Genomic DNA, 23,027 nt, shown 5'->3' on the forward strand with positions numbered 1-23,027 from the left:
GTTGAACCATTCTTTTGTTCTCTCAGATATTTTTATTTCTTTTGCTGCTCCTTCCAATGCTGTTTGGTATAGCTTTTTAGTGATCATTTCTGAAGCTTCGTCTACTGGCTTTTCTTGCAGGTCATTCCAGTTGTAACTTTTTAGATGATTGAGAATGACATCTGCATTAATATACTGCACGGAGAAAAGATACTTACTTTGCTTTGCCTAGTTCGTGTGCTTACCCTGCATGTGTTTATGGATCTTCAGTTCTAAAATGGGATTGTGGTCCGACTTAAATTTTATGAAGTTTTGCGTTAGCATTATGTCTGAATCTTGAGTACTGCATACAGGTCTGGAGGCCTGACTTTTGGAAGGATGTAGAGCTTCTGGATCGGGTGCAGAGAAGGGTGAAGGGAACAGAAGTGTGCTCTTACCTAGAAAGGCTTTAGTTTTGCAAATTGTATCGTATGGAGTGATCTGATTGAGGTGTTTAAATCCTTGAATGGATTGAGTAAGCTGAATGTGAATGGCATTCTTTTTCTTTCATAGATTACATACACGAGGGGGCATAAATTTAAGTTGAGGAAAGGATGGTTGCAGGATAGATGTGCTGAAATTTGCCTTCAGCCAGTGGGTGGTTGATTGTTGGAACAGGCTTCCGTCTGTTGTGGAAGTGAATGATTTGAACAAATTCTTGGAGAGTATGAACGTAGTTTTTTTTTTTTTTTTTTTTTGGCTGATGCTATATAATTTTGTTTTCTTGCATAATTTGCCTATTACTACTACTAAATTGGTGTTGTTTTTTTGTTTATATATTTATTTTTTATTTATTATTATTTATTTGTTTGTTATTTTTAATAGCATAATTATGAAACTATTATTATACTTTTCGGGCACTTAATCTAAGAAAGCACTAGATAAAAAAAAATGTGAAAAGAAAAAAGAGGTTATTATTTCATAATAAGAATCAAACGAAAACATTTTATTTTATTTCAAGTTGCTAGTAGTATGCATGCATCTGATCAGTAAGTTTTCATTAATGATACGATGCGATCTGCAAATGAAAAATGCAGTTTTTATCTTTTAGTGTAGTAGTAGTATTTGTTTTGTTAAAAGTTAACAAAAGCGACAGTTTCTTACTTATATTAATGTTTTTTTTTTTTGTTTTTTTCCCCTCTCTCCTAGGAATCATCGAAGGGTCAAGACCTGGTTGATGTTGTCTTTAAACATTTGAACCTTCTCGAAACAGCTTACTTTGGGCTTCGTTTCATTGATGTAACAGGACAGACGGTATGTTTGTTTTAAAACAAATACGAATGATTTTATGTAATGTGTTGGCGGGATGGTTTGTTATGATGCGAATTAGAGAAATTTCTTCGAAAGGTCCTAGTGGTACTTTCACTTTAAATCCGCATTTCAAACAACATGACGCCCCACACACCAAATTTAACAACACTCAAAATAATCTTCGCCCAGTCTCGGCCTATCCATTTACGTAATATCAAACCCCCCGCGGTGTGTACGGGCATACAACGTATATTGTATGCAGACAAGCGAAATGAGTATATATATATATGTGTACATACACATACATATTATGATTTTTTTTTTTTTTTTAGGTTGTAGCCGCCGAAATCTCAGGAAACTAAGCGGCAGGACCTGCCAGAGTAATTAAGTCTACTGGGTTCCTGGTCTGCCTCCACGGGGCGAAGGTTGGGGCCCAGCAGGGGCCCAGCGGCTAAATGACCAGATGAAGAACGGTACATGACATTACACATGTACAATACCCACACACTTTTAAATCTCTGGCATTCCCAGCAAACTGGTACACCCACAATGAAAGCAACGCGGAGATGGGGGCAATCCCTGGTGCCGCATGACATCAATATACCTTACACCTTACACACCTTACATGTCTCCGTGTAAATTAGTCACTAGAGTACCATAGGGAGGGGTCCTTTACCATTTAACGTTCGCTGCAGCCATTGAACTCTTCCTTGCATCACAACAGGACTTTGTGTTATGCGGACGGCATTAAATTCTACATAACGTCATCTGCCGACCGGGCTAGCCGGGTGGGTAAAGTGCCTGCCTGGCAACCCAAAGGTCGCGGGTTCGAATCCCGCCTCGGGCTTGGATCAAAGTACTGCGAAAACCTTGGGAGGTGCATTATGGCCACAGAAGCCGATGCGCCAACAAATAAATAAATAAATAAATAAATAAAATAAAATAACATCATCTAATCAAGCAGCTAGCATCAATAAACTGGCCAATCAAAAAATACAACTAGAAATGTATCTAGATTCAGTCAGTCTAGAACTTAATCTCACTCAATCAGCCCAAACGACCTTTACAAACAAAAGGTTAAGGAACAATATACAAATTTATATCTCAGGGGGAACCTGTAGCAAAAGTCATCTTACATAAGGACTTAGGCTTAACATGGGATGAGGGCCTCACATTTCAGTAGCATCTAAGCGTCACTAAAACGAAGACCTATGCAGCAATGTGGCTGCTACGCCAAGAACTCACAGAAATAGATGATCCTCAGCTAATCATCTGATATGTCCAAAGCTGCCTTTATCCCATTCCATTATATTCCTCCACCATCTGGTCCTCAGCGCCCAAAACCCACTTCATCAAATTTCTCGGGTTACTGAATCCTTAAATGGCTTAACAGAATAACAGGGTGACAGTATACCATCTCTAGATCGGTGCTGTACTCGAATTTAGACGTGATGCCTTGGAAACAGCAGATTGCTGCCCAAAATATTCTAATACTCACTAAACTCATAAGAGGACGCATAGATTTCCCCAGAATGGACGACATCGTTAGGACTCCAAGGAAAGCAGGACGCTGCAAGACAGACCCTCGGCTTCCAGCTTATCAACAGACTAGCGATTGATCTGGACAAGTTCTGTTTTTTTTTTTTGTTTTTTTTTTAGGAACATTAGCAGCTAAGGCCATATTGCTCCGGGGATATGCGGTGGTCATTCCCTGACCTTTCCGCATCCTCCGTATTTGGTGGTCACGGGCTCGAACCTCGGTCTAATCAAGAAGCGTGTGCTACGCACTGCTGCTCCTGCCCACCTGGCTACGGAGGCGCCTTTACACACACACACACACAAGTTCTGTGACTCAAAAGGATACAGAACAGAGAAACTACAGGACACTTTCACGTGGATGGAGCTATGATTTCTACTCCCACTGAAATTTGTAAATATTTCTTATTTATGGCTGTTATTTATGTAAGTTGACCTTGTTACGTCCACTGATCGTAAAACTGATTTATATTTTTCATATACAATTTGTATAATGTAAAGCCGAGTAGGTAAAGTGCCTGCCTGGCAACCCAAAGGTCGCGGGTTTGAATCCCGCCTCGGGCTTGGATCAGAGTAGTGCAAAAAACCTTGGGAGGTGCATTATGGCCACAGAAGCCGATGCGCCAACAACTAACAAAAAAAAAAAAAAAAAATATATATATATATATAATGTAAACTTGTTTGTTTATATAGAATGTAAATACGGATCGCCCTCCTGGCTGAATGGCCGTATAAGGGGTACAGACTAGGGCTCACAATACCGGTCAAAATCTTAATACCTGTATTTTGGTATTTTTGATCTACGAAACCGGGATACTGGTATTCCAAAAAATAAAAAAATAAAAAACACTTTTCGCAATAAATTTTGATGACAATTAGGTGCAATAAAGTAAGGAAAAAACAAGTAATTACTGTACTTGAATTCACGTTTTAAATCAAACTTTTATTACAATAATAAATATTCTAGCAAAAATTATTAAACATACAGTTATTCTAAAAACATAAAAATAAGCATCCACACTACCTGTCCTAAATAAAGTGAGCTCTTAAGAAACTCAATAGTGTTATCGTTTAAACTGAATCTAATTTTGGTACATATTTAATTAGCGGCAGAAAACGTCCTTTTGGATTCTGTTCTGGTTGGAGCTTTGTACTGAGATACTCGTAGACGAGTTGCAGTTACCCCCCCCCCCCTATTCCCTCATCTTCAAAAAATTTTATTTCTTTTTTATCAAAAATAAAAAATATTTCCTTTTTGATTTTTTATGCCACTGTATCCGTATTAACGAAAGAAAGGGACTGTCGGTTAAGCTTGGTGAGGAAACCAAATCTAAGTTGTGTGTGTGGGGGGGGATTATATATATATATATATATATCGTATATATGTTATATGTGAGCCGTCAGTTTCTCAAGAGCAATGACACAAATATAAAACAAAAGTCATTTATCATACAAAACCACTTACAATACGTAACTGGTGTTCATTTACATCTATTAATTTTTCTCGTTAATCTGTTAATATATGCTACCATTTCCATAAAATTTCCCTCAATTAACAATCTCAACTCTCTCTACAGCTTCAAACACTAAACTAATTCAATCTTAATCACTTCCTCATATTTCTCTTAATCACCAATATCAATTATTTTCACAACAGCAATCCATAAGTTGCTAACTTAATACTAACAATTCCATGTAGTCTCTCTTAATTTAGCAATATCAATTTTCTTTACAATTTCAACCAATAAACCAACTCAATACTGAACATTTCCTTATTTCTCGTGTTTCTTCAACTTCAGCCTTACTCTAAAATAATCTCCCACTTTATCTAAGTACCATTTCCAATACAACACAGTTGAGAGGACTTACCTTTCTTCTTTTTCACGGTGGGATTTCTTTGTGCGGGTTCCTTCCATGGAGTGCGGCGATCTCTTTCTCTCTTGAACTTTGCATATCTGCTGTATAGCTCTTCCAGTACTGTCTTATTTTGGGATTTCGAGGACAGTTCTCTGTTAATACTGAAGGAAATTACCACAGCAGCAGTAGTAGAAGCCAAGGCACTATCTGACTGGCTTGTTATTTAACTTCTAGCACAGGAACATGCCAGGCGGAACCCTTCACTATATAGCTGGATACTCCCAGAACTGGATCCGAACTGAACCCAGAACCACTGGAAGTCTGCATCCCTTCCGAGCAACAATCACAAACACCTTATTTATTTCATTCTCATTTATTGATTTATTGAATTGATTGCAAGTTACAATCTCTATTTGTACTATTTTTTTTATACGCAACCTTATGTGCAAACCCAAGCGATGTTTGCACCCATTTACCTATCTCCCCCTATCTAATTTAAACCTGACCCAATCACAGTGTAATTCTTTAAACTCACTCTTCTTCCTTTGGTGGGAAAAACAATATTTTTCCCATACAACGAAACGCTTTCATCTTTTGCCCCAAGATCACCTGTTAACAATACCCTTGAACTGCTCCACACCGACACCCTTTCCCAAAATGCACTGAGTGTCGCATCGTCAAGTGGCGGTCTAATAGAGGGATTAAACTATTCTTCAGAAGCTTTTAATTTTAACCCTTCCACACCTGCCTTACCACTGTTCACCATATTCCTTAATTGCACTACCAGGCCTACTCCCACTAATGGAAATATTTCTGTGGTGATGTTTTCGTTATTGCTTTACTTCCGTACACACTGCGCTTACTAAGAGAAATACATGTATATTTGTAAGATTTTGTCTTACAGTTTTACATTTTCAGGTTTCCGTTGCATTTGTTCTGTGTATAACAATCCCCCATTTGCAAATTCAGCAGTATTAATGATTTATTGTCGTGGATTTTATAATCTTTATGTAAATAAATCATGGATAATTATTTTTTAAATTAGTACCGAAAAACCGGTATTTTTGTATCAATACCAGGATTTGAATACGCGAAAAAAATGACCGGGATCCCGGTATTCGGGATCCCCGAATCTCGGTATTGTAAGCCCTAGTACAGACCATATTTATTGGGTCAATAAACTGATTGAATAATAATAATAATAATAAAGTTTAAGGAACGGTTTCTCAGATTTTTCTATAAACTGCAAAAGTACAGATGAAGGATGCACCTAAATTATTAATCATGCAACATTCTGAGAACGCAGATTGAAAATGTCCACAACAGGTTTGTGATCTTTTCAAATAAATACATAAATATGTCTTTACGATCTTCAACCTGCTAGGCCGTAACATACACGTACGAGGGGTATTCAAAAAATAAGTTACACTTTCCGCCATCTCTTGGTATAATTGCTCAACACACGTGGCTCCTGCGCGGAATGGAGTTCACATCGTTAATCCCCCCTCCCGCTGGTAGGTGAGTTTCGTTGACGTAGCGGTAACAGTTGTGTAGGAGAAAGTGTTCATAATGACACGTCAGCTAGAATGTTACTCCAAGATCGAGGTACGCGGAACAGTACGATTTTTGTGGGCGAAACGTCTGAATTGTTCCGAGGTTCATAGTGAAATGACGGCAGTGTATGGGGAAAATGCAATATCGCGTCCCGCCATAGTGAAGTGGCGCCAGCAGTTTGAAAGTGGTCGCACAGAAATGACGGATGCTGATCGAAAAGGAAGGCCATCAACGTCGACCACTACAGGCAACATGATGCAGGTTGATGAAATGATTCGCAATAATCGAAGACTGACAGTCGCAGAAATGGCAAAGGAGTTGGATATTTCGATAGGCAGTGTTCACTCGTTCACTGACAGACGAACACAAAGGTCAACGTTTTTTGTCTTCCCTAGCCTTCCTTCATCGCTATTCTGTGGAAGCCCATGACTTCTTACGTCGCATCATCACTGGCGATGAAACGTGGGTGCACCGTTTCACCCCAGAAACGATGAGAGCGTCTGTGGAATGGAGACACACACACAACCTCGCCTTTGCAGAAGAAATTCAAAGTTTCACCATCAGCAGGAAAGGTCATGGCCATTGTGTTTTTCGACTGTGAAGTAGTTGTTTACACAGAATTTATGCAAAAGGCACAACAATTAATGCTGCCTCATACTGCCAAACATTACGGTCTTTGCAAACAGCCATGAAAAAAAAGAGGCCTGGAAATTTAAGCAAAGGTGTTCTCATTCAGGACAACGCCACGCCACACAATGGATGCACAACACGACACTTGCTCCAAAGTTTTGGATGGGAGGTATGGCAACATCCGCCGTACAGTTCCGATCTTTCACCTTGTGACTGTCACATCTTCGGCAAGCTGAAAGAACATCTAGAGGGACAACGATTTGAAAACGATGAGCAGGTACAAACAGCAGTTCGACGGTGGCTGAATGACCAAGGAATGGATTTCTATTATCAGGGAATTGAACGTTTAGTCACACATTCCGAGAAGTGTTTACACCAACTCGGTGACTATGTGGAAAAGTAGTGCCAGGTATGTGCTTTCTATTGCATAATGTCACATCCCTCAGTAAATCTCTTGGGCTACGATGGTCAAGTGTAACTTATTTTTTGAATTACCCTCGTGTAATGTATTCTCGTATTTTTGTTAGATTATTGATTTGAGGGAGGTGCAAATTTAATTCTCATGCTGCAATGATAAAAGATTCGGTTACAAGAGGATTTTTAAGTGCCATTTTAAATGTATTGTTTTTAAAGAGTATTTTTTAAATCTTTTTCTGTTATAAATTTAGTTATAAAAAGCAACTGAACAAAGTAGGTGAAAAAAGTGAAATACAATTCAGTTTAAGTAATTTCAGAGAATTCATTTCACGCAATCTTACACTTTATTGACTGGAGGAACTTTTTTTCGATACTGTTTGTCGCTAGTGTTTAACCAGGCTGCCTTGAACAGAAGAAATTTTCCCAGGACTTTTCTACCCGGAAACCATCAGAAGACATGCAGTTTACCATGACGTATCACGGTATGTCTTCTCCATGACTTAAAGGAGACCATTCAACCCACAGTCCGTACTTGTGATTTGATGTAAGAAATGTGTATCTTCGTCAAGTAGTTCTTTGATAGTTTCGTTACTTGCCATCCATTTAGAAAGAACTAATTTCCAATCCCCGACTATAGGAGGAGGAACTGTTAAAAGCCTCTTCAATCGGGGTTGTAGTTACCTGATTTCTGGCGGAAGGAGGAGTAGCGATACGCCGTAAAACAAACAGATACAGTATATGATAGTAATTGATTACCACCGCGCAACCTCTTGTTTTCCATAACCGGGAAATACTCTAAGCACATTTTTCCTTAAATTCTTTGAAATTGCGCGTTGTTCCTTAAACTACGGTATTCTAATTGAAAATAAGCCTAATTTTAATTTATATTTAATGATTTGGCTCTCTAGCTCGACATTTAAGGAAAAGAAATAAGTCTGTTTCTGATTGATCACTAGATCAACTAACATGAAAAAAAAGCTGTTGAGAGAGGTGTACAGTAGCACATATCGGTTAAATTTGTTGTAGAAAAACAAATTGGGAAGCAATATAATCGCAAAATCAACATTCAGTAGAATCTATTTAGATTTCTTTCATATCTTTTTAAGCGTGTAAGGGAAGAGGGAGGGTGCTGTTGCGTATATACTCTGAAACAGCCATGTAGTTCAGAGGAGTTTATAACTAATCATTTTGACAAGAATACAAACATAAACCTTATTTAGCAGTAACGTGATCCGAATACAAACATTAACCTTATCTAGCAGTTACGTTTAAATGTGTACGTACAAATGTGTACAGTATATGCTAGTGTTCTCTTGCGCTGACTCTCAGCTATCTCAAGAAGTTAACGTAAACTTTGATTCAATTTCATGTAATGGATTTAGTTCATTATTATATAGTGCTATATAAATCAATATCATTGCAAGCTAATTACAGTAAGATCCCACTAAACAATATAGCATTGAGTTAAAAAATAAAAAAAATCTCATAATGACGAAACCATTAAACAGAGAATTAAGTTCGAATAGCTTTATAATACAAAAAAAAAAAAATAATAATAATAAATAACTAAATATATAATAATAATAACTCACACAGACAGAAGAAAAAAGACAGAAAGATGTACGAAGAAGACAATCCACGGCAGACACTACATTGACCTCCATCAAGACTACATAGATAAGATGGCTTCCAGCACGTGGCCGACGAAGAGGAAAGTTCCTCCCCCCGAGACCGAAGGATTCACATTTGATGAAAGAAATGTCTATTCCCGTCAATTAGTTCTTTGATAGTTTTTTGTTACTTCGCCATCCAAGACCAGATAATCAACACCGGTAACTACAGGAAATACATCGCCTAGGACCCCGGAGTGACAGATGACACATGTCGACGATACCACCTTTCCCTAGAAACAATGCAGCACATCACTGCGGGATGCAGGGTGATCACCCAGACGGCGTACGCTCACAGACACGACGCCAGGATATGTCAGTAATATGGAAGTCAAAGGAATGTGGCATATGGAACAAATATTGACCATCCCAGTCATCGTGTCAACCATCGGCATGGTGCCAAAGAGCCTCCAAATGCATCAATAGGCCCTGCAGAGAACACTTACATGGAACTCCAGAAAGCCGCGATCCTGAACACCTGTTGGAATTAAGAGAGTTTCTTGGCCAACAGTAATAATAATAATAATAATAATAGTAACCGGACACAACCAACCACCCCATACACTTGGTACCAGTACTCGTCACGGGACGGTAAAAATCCCATAAAAGAAAAAAAAAACTTTGAACAGCTTAGTGAGAGGGATAGGTGAACGAGTTATTTACAATTTGCATACTAAAGATTTATGTAATTTAGGTAGGGGGGGGGGAAACAGACGAACAATTCTTGTACTCCTTGCGGTTGTATTTAATGACTTTCAGCTTTCAGCACTAAATTGGGATACAAGTTGATGATTATCTGTTTTGTTTTTCGAACCGCCGTTCATTTTAGTCGCCACGTTAATATATGCAAAAGCTTAATATTAATCGAAAAACATCTGATAATTTTATTCACATTAAATGAGACACTTCTAACATTCTCCTCTTCATAATATCTCATGAAAATGATACCTAAATTGCTATTGTTTGTTTCTAATTCGTCTTAGTGGTTGCAGAATTATACGCTGTCTGACCATTTTATTAGGACCATAATCAGTGAGTGATTCGAGCCAACCGCCATTTACTCGAATCATTTCTCCAACACGATGTGGCATGGAGTCGACAAGATGTTGAAAAGTGGCACTAGGAATACTGAGCTATTCATGTAACAACACTGCCCTTAATTCTTTAGGTGACTCGGGCTAAGGATTGTGCTGACAAACATGCCTTTCCAGTTCGTCCTAAAGATGCTCATTCTGATTGAGATCCGAGATTTTGGCTGTTCAGGGTTGATGCTTGAAGGTTTCTTTGTGTTCCTCAAACCAATCTTTTGCACATTTGGCATGGTGACTGCATTGTCATATTGAATGATTAGATGGTGCATTATCATTCTGTCCACAGTGATAAACATGAAACATTACCGGGAACTCCTGTTCTTCGTGAACCGTGAGTGTCAGGACTCAGAATATATGTCCTGGCACTCGCGGGGTACCAGAACCAAGGGTGTGTCGCGAAAACATGCCTCAAGCCATTAACCCTCAATCAGTCTGTACTGTTCGGTGCACAACCGAGTGGTTCCAGCGCGTTGTGTAGTTTCCTCAATATGCAAAGGCTTCCATTGGTTCTGCAAAACGTAACTCGGGACTCTGAGGCACATGACTCTTGATTGTTGTAATGAAATTATAACTAATAACCAAAAATGGCATTTTCATAATTGATTATAAGCAAATTAGTTGATTAAGAAATCGACAACCTAGTTGAAAATTGAAGAAAATAAATAAAAAAGCGACAGTGGAGGGTTTCAATCCGTTGTTATCAGAGCTAAAGATGAAGGGCTTTTCTTACTATTCGGGCAATTCTCTCTCTCTCTCTCTCTCTCTCTCTCTCTCTCTCTCTCTCACTCTCACACACACACACACACACACACACACACACACACAGAGGTTATATTCCGCTTTTGTCCGAAATCAGTGGCTTCCGTGAAGATCTTAAAATAAAATAAAACAAATAATTCTATACCCGTAGTGCAATCTTTGTAGGGTTCTTCCTATCTTACGGATACTGATGTCTTATAATGTTTTTGCATTGAATGCAGATGTTAATTGTTCCCTCATTTGGCGACAATTACACTCATTAACCCACTCCAGATGTTGATCACCTCGTTTCGTCCCCTTTATCATTTTTGCATAGACTGTTATGTATAGTCCAGTCTCCATAACCTTAATAAAGTGGGGAGGCAATAGACGAGCTGAATATATATAAGCGGAATATAATCAGTGTGTGTTAACAAGTACAGGTCAATGTAGAAAAAAAGTCATGAGTTAGGGTTAAATTTGAAAGTGTCTGCAATTGTGCCCAGACACGATAGAAGGGAATATATGATGAGAGCCTTGTCAATCAATTCGGCCCTGAAGGGATTCTGCAAGGCTCATGGAGTAGAATGTATTTTTCAGCGTCGTCTGTGCTTGTTAAAAGGAGAGACTGCTTCGACAGGGACGGATACACTTAAATAGAAAGGGTGCAAGAGTGATTGCTGATGTTATCCAGGCAGTGTTAGGTGGGTCGGAAAACTGCTAGCTAGCTCGGGGGGGGAATTCACAGGCTAAAAGGTTAAAAGTAGATGCAGGCAGAGGTGAAGGTGATTCTTGCACTACTTCTATTAGAATGAGCAGCGGCCTGGAGCGAGGGGTGCTGGGGTTTCAGGGACTGGTGGTAGTCATCATGAAACAAATAAATACATGGGCTGTGTTAGGGTAACTAAGAATAAGAACAGATGCATGTATACTTGCATGTACACCAAATAGTACACTAAAAACCATTGCATCTGATGAGTACTGGCTTCTTCGGTGGGTCCTCTTCAAGCATAAACTGCCACCACTCATACATACTTCAGATATCACCCAACTTTTAAATTACAGAAAAGTCTCCAAACGGATATTTGCCCTCCGCTTGCTTGTGTCAATTAAAATGATAGCGGGTGAAGTCAATACGCCAGATTTTTGGCAAAAATGCAATTGGAGGGTCCCCCCACAATCCTTAAGAGCCCTCCCCTCTCTGCAGTCTGTGGCGTGGAGGCTCAGAATAGGCGATAGATTCCTGCCCATGGAGATGCTCCACAACGTCCAGGAGATAGATGTGGACTACAAAAAAGTTCATAGAGGATAAATCGTACAGAAGATGCATCATCAGGGAACAGCTTTCGTCTTCAACCGAGTGACTGTCATCGTCCTTTCATCGCTTTTCATGTGTCTTCATTTCACATGTTAAAATTAATTTTATATGTAAAATATATAAATATACGTTTTATGTCCTAATATATGTTTTAAGTAATTTTTCTTGTATAAGTTATTTAATGTAAAACACCTAGTATTGTCGCTGTTGTGGGTATTATTGCATAAGGCAGTCATGTAACCAATCACTGCCTGCAATAAAGATATTTAATTAATTTAATTTATTTACTATACACCAAGCATAGTAAATAAATTTGATGAATTTGAAGTGCTGGTCAAGACATCAAAGGCGGATATTGTTGGGATATCAACGACGTGGTGTGACACAGATATTAGGACTACAGAACAGAAATTTGGAGAGTGCAATATGTATAGAAAAGATAGACCGGATAGGAAGGGAAGAGGAATTATGCTGTTAATTAAGAAAAACATAAAATCTAAGGAACTGCATCCAGTTGATATAGATGGACAGTGCAATGTTGAGTCGGTTTGGTGTGACATAAGCACTGGGTAAGCAAAAAAATGAGGGTAGGAGCATGTATAGGCCTAATGACACTAATGAGTACGACGAACAATTGTACAGAGAAATAGAGTGGCTAGTAAATCAGACTGTCTTATAATGGGGGATTTTAACTTCCCAGATATTGACTGGAACTTGTGGATTGGTCACTTGCACACTAGCAAGAATTTTGTGGATTTATTGGATGATTATTTTCTGCAGCAGCATTTTAGAGAGGCAACCACAGATGGTAATACTTTTGATCTGGTTATCAGCAGTGATTGTTCGTGTATTAAGAATTTGCAGATAAAGGAACAACTAGATGGCAGTGATTACAATGTACTGATGTGGGATTTACTTAAAGGTATAATTTCCATCAGTGGTAAAGGGAAGGGTTTTTGCTTCCGTAAAGGTGACTGCAGTGGTCTCAGACAGTTTTTAAAAGCTGTGCAGTGGGACCAATTGATGATGTTACCAACAGCAAATTCTATGTGGGAAGAATTCAAGGAATTAATCATGGAAGCAACTAGGCTTTTCATACCGATTAAGAAATATTGTTCAAGGTTTAGGCCTAAATGGTTGTCAAATGAATTAATGAGACTCGTGGCAGAGAAGAAAAATGCATGGGATGCATATAAATTATCAGGAGACACAGAAGCCTATGGCAGATATAAGCCAGTCTGTATTCAATTCACAAAGAGGATTAGGCAAGCGAAGGCAGATTACTAGAAAACTTTGGCAAAGGATGCTAAGAAGAACAGCAAGGACTTCTTTATTTATATAAAGTCTAAAAGGAAGGTCATGAATCATTGGTCCACTTGATATCGATGGTTCGACTGATGATGATCTTGCTCAGATAGCTAATAAACAGAATGGGTATTTTGCATCTACATTCACACATGAGAAGTTATTAAGGGAGGAAAATGCCCGAAGTTCTGCAGATTGCAGCGGCTGAAGCGTAGGCACCTGCGAAGTGATCTGATTGATGTGTGTAAGGTCTTGAATGGGTTGAGCATGCTGAATTCTGATGGGATTCTTCCGCTTGTTCAGATTACGAACCTAAGGGGGCATAAATTCAAATTGAGGAAAGACAGTTGTAGAATAGATGCCCGGAAATTTGTCTTTAGTCAGCGGGTGATTAATTGCTTGAACAAACTTCCATCTGTCTTTGTGGAAGTTGATAGCTTAAATAAATTTGAGGAAATGGTTGTGTGAATTTTTTTTTTTTTTGGCTGATGCTGCATAAGCACACAGTCTTGCTTTCTTGCATCACATGCTTCTATTACTATTACTATTCTTTGTGCCCACATACTGTCTGGTGGGACAATAATATCTCCCTTAGAACAAAAAACATATCCGACAGTCGTTAATGGAATCACTACTTTGCTACGAATGTGAGGTGTGGACAGTGAAACAAAAAGAAGCTTAGGACCCTAGAGATGGACTACCTTTGTCGAAGTGCTAGAGTTTACAAGCTTGAGAGGGTTACGAACGAGGACATTAGAAGGCGTTTGCAGAGAGTTGCCTTTGCATTTCTCTTCATTCATGCTTTTGATGGCATAAAATTTTATGAGTGATACCAAATGAAAGAGAAGATGAAGACGCCCTAGAGAATCATGGAAGGAGGGTGCAATGTCAGCTATGAGATAGAGAAATGTGAAAGTTGAAGATGCCCAAGTCCGGCGACTTGGAAAATGGGAACGACAAGGGGACGTTCTGTCGTGTAAACATAGATAGATGGTACATTTTAATTCATTAGCAGGTTATTTATTATTTATTTATTTTTAGTGGCGTTTCTTATTCATAATTGTTACATTTAAATCTGTGCTAATGCTAGAGGTAAAGCGACACACAGGTCCATGATGTTAAATTTTAATACTTATATTCACTGGAAGGGTTAAACACTTACTTGTATTAGTGTTTGTTATTTTAAAATTTTTTGCTGATTACACTTTTGATATTTGACTGTCTTCTTTACAAAAGGCACATAATTAGAAAATCTACGACTAACGATAGTTTCCTAGTCTTATAAGGTGATATAATGTCAGATAATGAGCATTTTCATTAGTCTCTTGTTATCTGCGTCTCTGTTCCTTGTAACAAATGTTTTTCATCTTAAGAACTTCTGCTTGTTGTTAATGATAAGAAAACAACAGTTCTTTTTATCTTTTCAGCACTGGTTAGATCCAAACAAGAAGACAATAAAGCAGTTAAAAGGTAAGAAACCTTCAGCAGTAATAAAGGAGATTTATTAAGTTGTTAGTATAGAGTGTAGCTTTGATAAGGGTAATAGCACTTTCACGAACTCTCCCTCCCTCTTTCTTACGTGTTCTTTTGTTCGCTACTCCACAGTAGTGAGACCTATAAGGGCTACAGAATTCAGCAACGTTCTTTATATTAAATGAAGGGCTATTAAACTAACTAAAACCACATTCTGTCCTTGTTTTCTTGAACTGTTGGGCAAACTGTGGTCACTCCGTTTTGGCAATTAATTAAAACAGAAGGGCGTGCTTGGGAAAAAACCTCAAGTTACGTGGGAAAGCAGTTTTAAATGGAAAGAACAGACGTCAGCTATTTAACTTTTTCGAAAAGGATCCCAATTAATCCACACGGTACATATTAATATTCTTTTGTATATGTCACTTCAATTAATGGCCTTATTCGATTTGGAAATATATATTTATTACTATTAAATACGAATCACTTACTAAATTATATCATTATATAATAAATTTTGATGCCAACTGGCATAAAGGGACTCAGATCAGGGGTGAGGGAGAGGTTCGATCCGATCGACCTCCTCCTCCTACTCCTCTCGGAGTTTGAGTAAATAGGAACACATACTTTCAGTCATTTTTAATTACTTAAGGGACTGTTAGCCTGGCAAATAATAAAATATTTTTGAAGGAGACAGTGATAATAAGCGTGCTTATCAGTTACTCTTCCATTCAAATGGAATGTATAAACTGAATTCTCCACTGTCCTCTATATATTTTGATAATGATAATCGTATAAATTTAAATTTAACTTTAAAAATTTGAACAGTAATAGCATCATCCATATAAAACTAATGATAATTCCATCCCTACCGAATATAAATCACATCTTCCACAGAAGAAGGGGCTGGTCCCACAGAAACTAGCTGTTGTCCATGACTCTACTGTCTAGGACACGGGAAATATATTGTGCAAAAAAAGATTAGGTGGACTAGGACCAGGGAATGTCTGTCAGGGGCTAAAATTAATGACGTTGTAAAGCAGTTATCTTTTAAAAGCAAAAAAAGATAATATTGCTTTATGCCTTGGCACTAATGATGTTAAGAATAGGCGATATGAAGGTTTGCTTAATATGTATAGGGAATAGTTCAGAAAAAGTCACGAGTTTGGTTGAATAAAATCCTTGATTAAGTGTAAAGTATAAAGTGTGTTCATTGTCTAACGCACCCAGGGGTTCCCCACATCTCCGCTTTGTGTACTGCTGGGGTCTTCTGTCAAAAGGATGTCAGAAGGATTTTGACGAATCTTGATGCTAAGAAAGCTCCAGGTCCCGATGGTATTTCTCCACTTGTTCTCAAAACCTGTGCTCCTCAACTCACTCCTATTCTTTGCCGCCTTTTTTCACTTTCTTATTCCAAAGGTGTTTTTCCTTCTGCTTGGAAATTTGCTCATATCCAGCCAGCCAGTTCCTAAAAAGGGTGACAAATCCCTCCCATCCAATTATCGTTCCATTGCAATTACTTCTACTCTTTCTAAAGTAATGGAGAAATCAATTAAAGGCCACTCTTAAACTACCTAGTAACCTTCCGTCTGATCAACGATCGCCAGTATGGATTCCGTCAATGTCGATCCACTGGTGATATTCTGGCTTATGTACCCATTTATGGACTAATTCAATGGAAAGGTTCGGTGAAACACAAGTAGTTGCTCTTGACATCTCAAAGGCTTTCGATTGTGTTTGGCATAAAGGTCTTCTAAACAAGCTTCCATCTTATGGTTTGCTATGCCGGTGTCCCCAAGTCCAGTCTTTTCCCCAGTCTTTTCCTCTTGTATATTCTTCCATTGACTGGAAATCCTATCCATAGTTTTGCCGATGATAGCACATTGCATTCCACTTTCCATTTTGAGAAACCTTGCCCTGCTCAATCAGTTTCAACTTCTCGAAAATCTTCTACCAATTCCTTAAATGCCAATCTTCAGGTAATTCTCTAGTGGGGCAAAGACAACTTAGTTGATTTCAACCCTTCTAAAACTCAGTCTTGTCTCAATCTCGCAAAAAAGGATTATTCTGCTCCTATGCTTATCTTTGGTGACACTCCGATTTCTAGGCAAAGTGATATATCTCTTTTGGGGATTACCCTGACTTCTAATCTCTCTTGGCACAAGCACATTACAAATATTGCTTCCTGTATATCTAAAAAACTTGGTTTTCTCTTTCGCTCTCGTTACTTTTCTTCCAAATAGCTGCTCACTCTGTATAAATCGCAAATCCGTCCTGCCATGAAATATTGTTCCCACATCTGGGGTGGAGTCCCCCTCAGGCTTCTTGATTCCATTCAGAAGAGGACAGTTAAGTTAATTAATGATTTATCTCTAACAGAGTTTCTCCACTCGCTGTCTCATAGACGTACTGTTTCTGCTACATGCCTCTTCTACAGATACTTCCATGGGCACTGTTCTTCTGAATTGGCTTCTATAATTCCCGCTCTCTCTTTCAAACAATCCGAATACGTGCAGCCACCAGCCAACATCCATTTACTGTCCAACTTCAAACTCACAGAACCAACTTTTCATCTTTCTCGTTTATTCATTCAACTGCCGTTTTCTGGAACAACCTTCCTTCATAAGTATTTCCTGAAAATTCCAGTCTACAGAAGTTCAAGTCCAATGTCAACAAATATCTTCTTTCGTCTTCTCAACCTCCAACCCAAGCACGGCACAAAGTGCTATAGGTTCTAACACCTCTCGTGGTTGGGGTTTACATAAAAAAAAAAAAAAAAAAAAAGTGTGTTCATTGTTTGATGCCACCAGGGGTTCCCACCCATCTCCGCGTTGTGTTCTCTGTTTGTGAAGCACAGAACACTGTGTAGGCTAGAGATTTTTTTAAAAAAGTGTATGGGTAGTAGTATGTTCTGTTGTTCTTTTGACCATTTAGCCGTTGGGCCCCTATTGGGACCCACCGTTACCACACTTTTCCACGGGGAAGGCAAGTCAGTTATTCAGTAGATTTATTAGTACTCTGTTAGGCTCTACCACCTAGTTTCCAAAGATTTCGGTGGCAAGGGCCTATTATATTTAAGGGGGAGGGGGCAAGAGGCAGAATTTGGTAAGGCCGAAAGAGATTTTGCTTAAGCTGTTTGAATTTAGACGTTGGTGAATTTTTCATTGTCTGGGACGTGTGCTGACGGTTTAGGCAGAGCAGGAGAAAACTGAAGGCTGGGGAGAAAGAAAGAAATATGGGGACGATAGAGTAGGGCGACAAAAATCCTTGATTAATGAGATCCTTGTCAGTTAAATAGAGTATGGAATATACTCTATTTAAGTATATCCTATTCAGAAGAATGGGATATACTTAAATAGAAGAGGCGCAAGAATATTTGCTGATGCCACACTATACTTTGATCTTAGCCAAAAGGCCGAGAAGCGATTCTTGAGATGGACAAATATTTAAGAGCAGCATATTGTTCTTCACTGTTACGTATGCAAAACTGAACAGGCATAAACTTGACGGACTGCCAAGGTCACACCGTGCATGAGTCAACTGGGCAGTTGCTATGTAATACAACCTGATTTGGTTTTAAATTCCGCAGCTCAGCTAGAAATTAGCATTAGTAGTTGCAAATGATGCAAGAAAGCAAGCTTATGCAGCTATAAAAAAATTCCCATTTCACCTATCCATTCCTTCAAATAGTTTGTTTAGTTCTTCTTTTATTTTATTTAAGCTATCAACTTTCACAACACCAGATGGAAGTTTGTTCCTGCAATAAACCACCCTTTAGCTAAATGTAAACTGCCGCACATGTATTCTGCAACCGTCCTTCGTCAATTTGAATTTATGCCCTATCATGTGCATAGTCTGAGCAAGAGGAAGAATCCCATCAGCATTGAGCTTACTCGATCCATTCAGAGCTTTCAACATCTCAATCAAATTACCTCCCAGGTAATTGTCTCCAGACGCTGCAGAACTGAAGCATGTCTTGGTAAGAGCACTCCTTTGTTTCGCTCACCAATCTTGTTTCCCTTTTCTGTACTCGTTCCAGCAGCTCTACTTCCTTTCTGAAATGAGACCTTCAGACCTGTATGCAGTATTCAAGATATGGCCTGACTATTGCCTTATACTAGCTTTTCCCAAACTAGGATCCGCGACCCCTGGGGGTCCGTAGACCAGTTCCAGGGGGGAGTCTCCGAAACGAACCCTCTGGAACCGGTCAAATTATTCGTTCTATTAGTAGCAAATTGATGATAAATAAATTTATTATTATATATTGATGTAAAAATAAGAATTTTTACATCAATATATAATAATAAATTTATTGAATTCTCTTTTCAGATAACGCAGTGTTCATGCAGTGTTCTTATATATACACACACAGAGAAACATATGCATATGCTATATATATATAATATTTAACGATAGCAGCAAGTTGCCTTTAATGACACAGTGCTCCAATTTGTACAGCAGACTTTTCTGTGCAACAGTATCAAAACTTTCCTGAAATCCAAGTACGCATATGATATCAAAATTTTTTTGCATCCATTTCCTTTGTGACCGCATCGTAGTATCCAATAAAATTGGCAAAACAAGATTTCCCCATAAAAAAAACCAATGCTGTATTTGAAGCATGTCTTCAGCCTTGTCTAGATCATCCTGCGTTATTTCTTTAACCAGTGACTTCATTATTTTCTCTAGAACAAGTTAAACTAACAGGTCTGTAATTACTCGTGTCACTCTTTGATCCGCCCTCTGTGAATTTCAGATAAATTCGCATATTTCCAGTTCATAGGGACCGCCTCTGAATCCAAGGACGTTCTTATAATTATGGATAAGGGTGTTCTTACTTTTTTCGCCTCATCCTTTTACCTCTCACAAAGGCCCTTAAAAACGCTGAGTTGGCACCTAATATCCTCACACACTTTTTAAGTGGAACACACATGAAGTTATCTCCTTTGGCAATAGTTGGGAGTGCCGTGAGCTTTTTTTCAAATTTTATGCTATGAAGTTTATGTAATAAAATAATATAATTTTAAAAATAGAGTTAGGAAAACATTTAATTCAAATAGAATTGAACGATTTTATTCCTACAATAAAATTCTACAAACTAATTTTTAAAGAGAGATTTCTAAGATAAGCTCTTTCCTCGGTTTTTTTCTGTTAAAAAATCGATAACAAAGTTTGACTTGGGAGTAAGTTAGTGCTGAAATAAGTGTTGTGTATAAGAAAAGCCTCATTCACAATTACTTGTGACAAACAGGATGAACTAAAAGTGCTAGATACCAGCACCTGGCCTCCAGGAACTCTAATAAAAATGTACTGAGAACGGATCTCTTCCACATCCTACCACATGAGATCGACAATAACATAGGGATAGCAACAAACGTCAGTCTCATGCCAACTTGTCTCAATATTTCCCCTTAAATGCTTCTATCAAAATGTGCGCAGTATCAGCAGTGAAACTAACCCGATGGGCTCACATCTAGTGAGAATGGGCTTGGAAAATCCAGGATCCTGAGCTGGATATCATCATTCTTCTCTTTCTTGGTGATTCCTTTTTTACTCTCTCTCTCTCTCTCTCTCTCTCTCTCTCTCTCTCTCAGGGTAACTCGGGAATTTTCTTTTGGCTGGTGCAGCATGATCCCCAGGCTTCCTTGTACCATATGGCTAATAACAATAACTACACCGTCTACAAACCATCATGTTACTAGCTGAATATCAGTTCATCTGCTTGTCAGAAACCTGGTTATCTCACGAAAGGCAACTGGATGTCATAGGTCAGCCTTGATTACCTCAGCCTCCATAATTCCGCGGATAGCAGACGCGGTAGAAGTGTTGCGTTACTCATCCAGTTTGAAGCAGACCAGATTTCAGGTGACTAAAACAGATAACTTCAAAACTCTATGTGCCACATTCAGAAAGGATACCATACAACTCCAAATTTGTCTTGTATATCTACCCCCCCCCCCCAATCTAACCCCCAATATCCCATCTTCATAATAGGCGATTTGGCGATTTTAACATGCCTACTCCGAGACATGATGAGGCCACTGAAAATCTCATATCAGTCATTGGCACATTTGGCTTAACACCTCCTACGTCATCATCTAAGGAGAAGATTCCTCCACTTCCTCCTATGGATCAGGATATTGTTTCTATGGAGGCTTTGTCTGAAGTTACAGACCAATCTTTGACGAATCCTGTTATTAGTGTCCACATGCAGCAAGTTTTTTCTCTCAGGTCTGCTCTATCTGGCATTATATCTGATGGTGGTAGACTCTCCAAGCAAGTAACTACAGATATCCAAAACATCTGGTCTGCCATGGAACAGATTCTATCTAATGTAATTATGGAGAATGAACGCCTCAAGACAAAACTGGAAGAAAAAGATTCTCAAATGGACAAACTTTTACACAATTCTGGTAATTCAGAAGATGTTCATCCCACACCAGCTGTGCCTACATTATCTTATGCTCAGGCTACTCAGCTATACACTCCAGCACATAAAATGAATATCAAAGGTATTTCAGGTAAATCTATACCACAATCAACTCAAAAGGACTCCAACGAGGAAAGATCACAGGATCAACCTTTGGACCCCACCCTACCAGAAGGTACGCTACAGGCAAAAACGGTGTACCTCAAAACGGCACTGGAAACTATATTTAAAGACTACCCCAATAGAGTATCGAGTGGAGTTCGGTGCCATATCCTTACCATATTTAATAAATTAGAAGTGTTACTGACAGAAACCTATCTCGACAGCGAGAAAGCGACGGCTAAACTTCAAGCCTACATGGAGTGCGGGGCAAACAAAATGCTACAGCGTGCGCCCACATACGTGGAAACGCTGAGGAAACAACCAAAATACAACGGAAAACCTACAAATAAAATGCCAACCAGCCTCAAGGAAAACCCTGCTACCTACCCCCAACATTGTTGTCCTGAGACCACTTACAACAGATGATAATACCTCCAACGAAAGAATCAAGACACAATTCATACAGGAACTAGCTAATGATTTAAAGTCAACAAGAATTAAAACAATAAGGAAAACCAGGAACCAGGGTATAGTCGTGGAGACCGAAACTAAAGAGGAAGCTACCGAAATAATAACCAACCCAAAGATAACTAATATAGGGTTAAAAGCGGAGGAACCAAAAAGGAAAGGACCCTCCATAAAAATCTATGGCCTGGATGCCAGTATGACACCAGAAAACCTAGCCTCAGAAATATACGCCAGGAACCTACAGAGATCCCTACCAGAAACCGACATCAAAGAGCAAATAATGCCTAGATTCGCCATCAAACCGGCGACAGAAAACACAAGGAACTGGGTTGTCGAGCCCAGCTCCACAGCGTGGCAGATCCTAGCAAAGCAAACGCGGATCTTCATTAACTGGAGCAGCCATAGATTCCACGAACATATAGTAGTTCCAAAATGTTACAGATGCTGCAAGTTTGGCCACACTACCCACACTTGCAGCCAAAACACCCCAACCTGTGGTCACTGCACCGACAAAGGCCATGACTACAAGGACTGCCCAAAGAAAGATGAGGAACCAACACGTGCCAACTGTAAGAGTCAGAAGTTGGACGCTTCACACTCAGTTCGTGACAACAAATGTCCTATTTACGTCAAAAACAAGAGTTTAAACCAAGCCAGAATCAATTATGGCAGCACACCATAACCACTACAATACCTCAAAAATCAAATTCATCCAACTGAATGCACAACGGGCAAGGGCCGTAGTCGACCAAGTCAGGCTCAAGGCCGATGAAATTAATGCAGATGTAATCATATTACAAGAGCCGTATACCCACTCCAAACTAGTCAGAGGGTATCCCCTCAACTACAAACTAATACAAGCAGATGACACCACCCCGTGGGCTGCAATCCTAATTAGAAATCCCGACATCACTGCAACCAGTCTCCCACCTGTGCACGGACTGGGCGGCCTGCGCTCAAATTATCACCGCACTAGGTGCCCTCTACATAATCTCGCTATATTGCAGACCTGGTGAAGACATCACCACAGCCACCAGATATCCCCAACATGCTACCAACTTACTAAGAGGGGAAAGAATTATCATCGGAATGGATGCAAATTGTAGATCACCAGCCTGGCATAGCCATACCCCCTACAGGCAAGGTACTAGGAATGGCCAGAGACTGGAGGA

At 39.1% G+C, this 23,027-nt stretch overlaps 1 protein-coding gene and 1 pseudogene across 1 annotated transcript in view; one reads left to right on the plus strand and one right to left on the minus strand.

The window, feature by feature from the left end:
- LOC150089384 (band 4.1-like protein 4) overlaps positions 1-23,027 on the plus strand; it is a 582,252-nt gene that overhangs the window by 223,281 nt on the left and 335,944 nt on the right. Inside the window, exons 2-3 of the mRNA XM_090389965.1 lie at positions 1,168-1,272; positions 14,813-14,855. Of these exons, the coding sequence (XP_090246091.1) occupies positions 1,168-1,272; positions 14,813-14,855 (148 nt within the window). The remainder of the gene's footprint in view (positions 1-1,167; positions 1,273-14,812; positions 14,856-23,027) is intronic.
- Positions 18,141-18,282, minus strand: LOC150089385 (U2 spliceosomal RNA; annotated as a pseudogene).

This window comes from Mastigoproctus giganteus, chromosome 2 (genome assembly GCF_048544385.1).
Source record: "Mastigoproctus giganteus isolate SK-2022 chromosome 2, ASM4854438v1, whole genome shotgun sequence".
Taxonomy (NCBI): Eukaryota; Metazoa; Arthropoda; class Arachnida; order Uropygi; family Thelyphonidae; genus Mastigoproctus; species Mastigoproctus giganteus.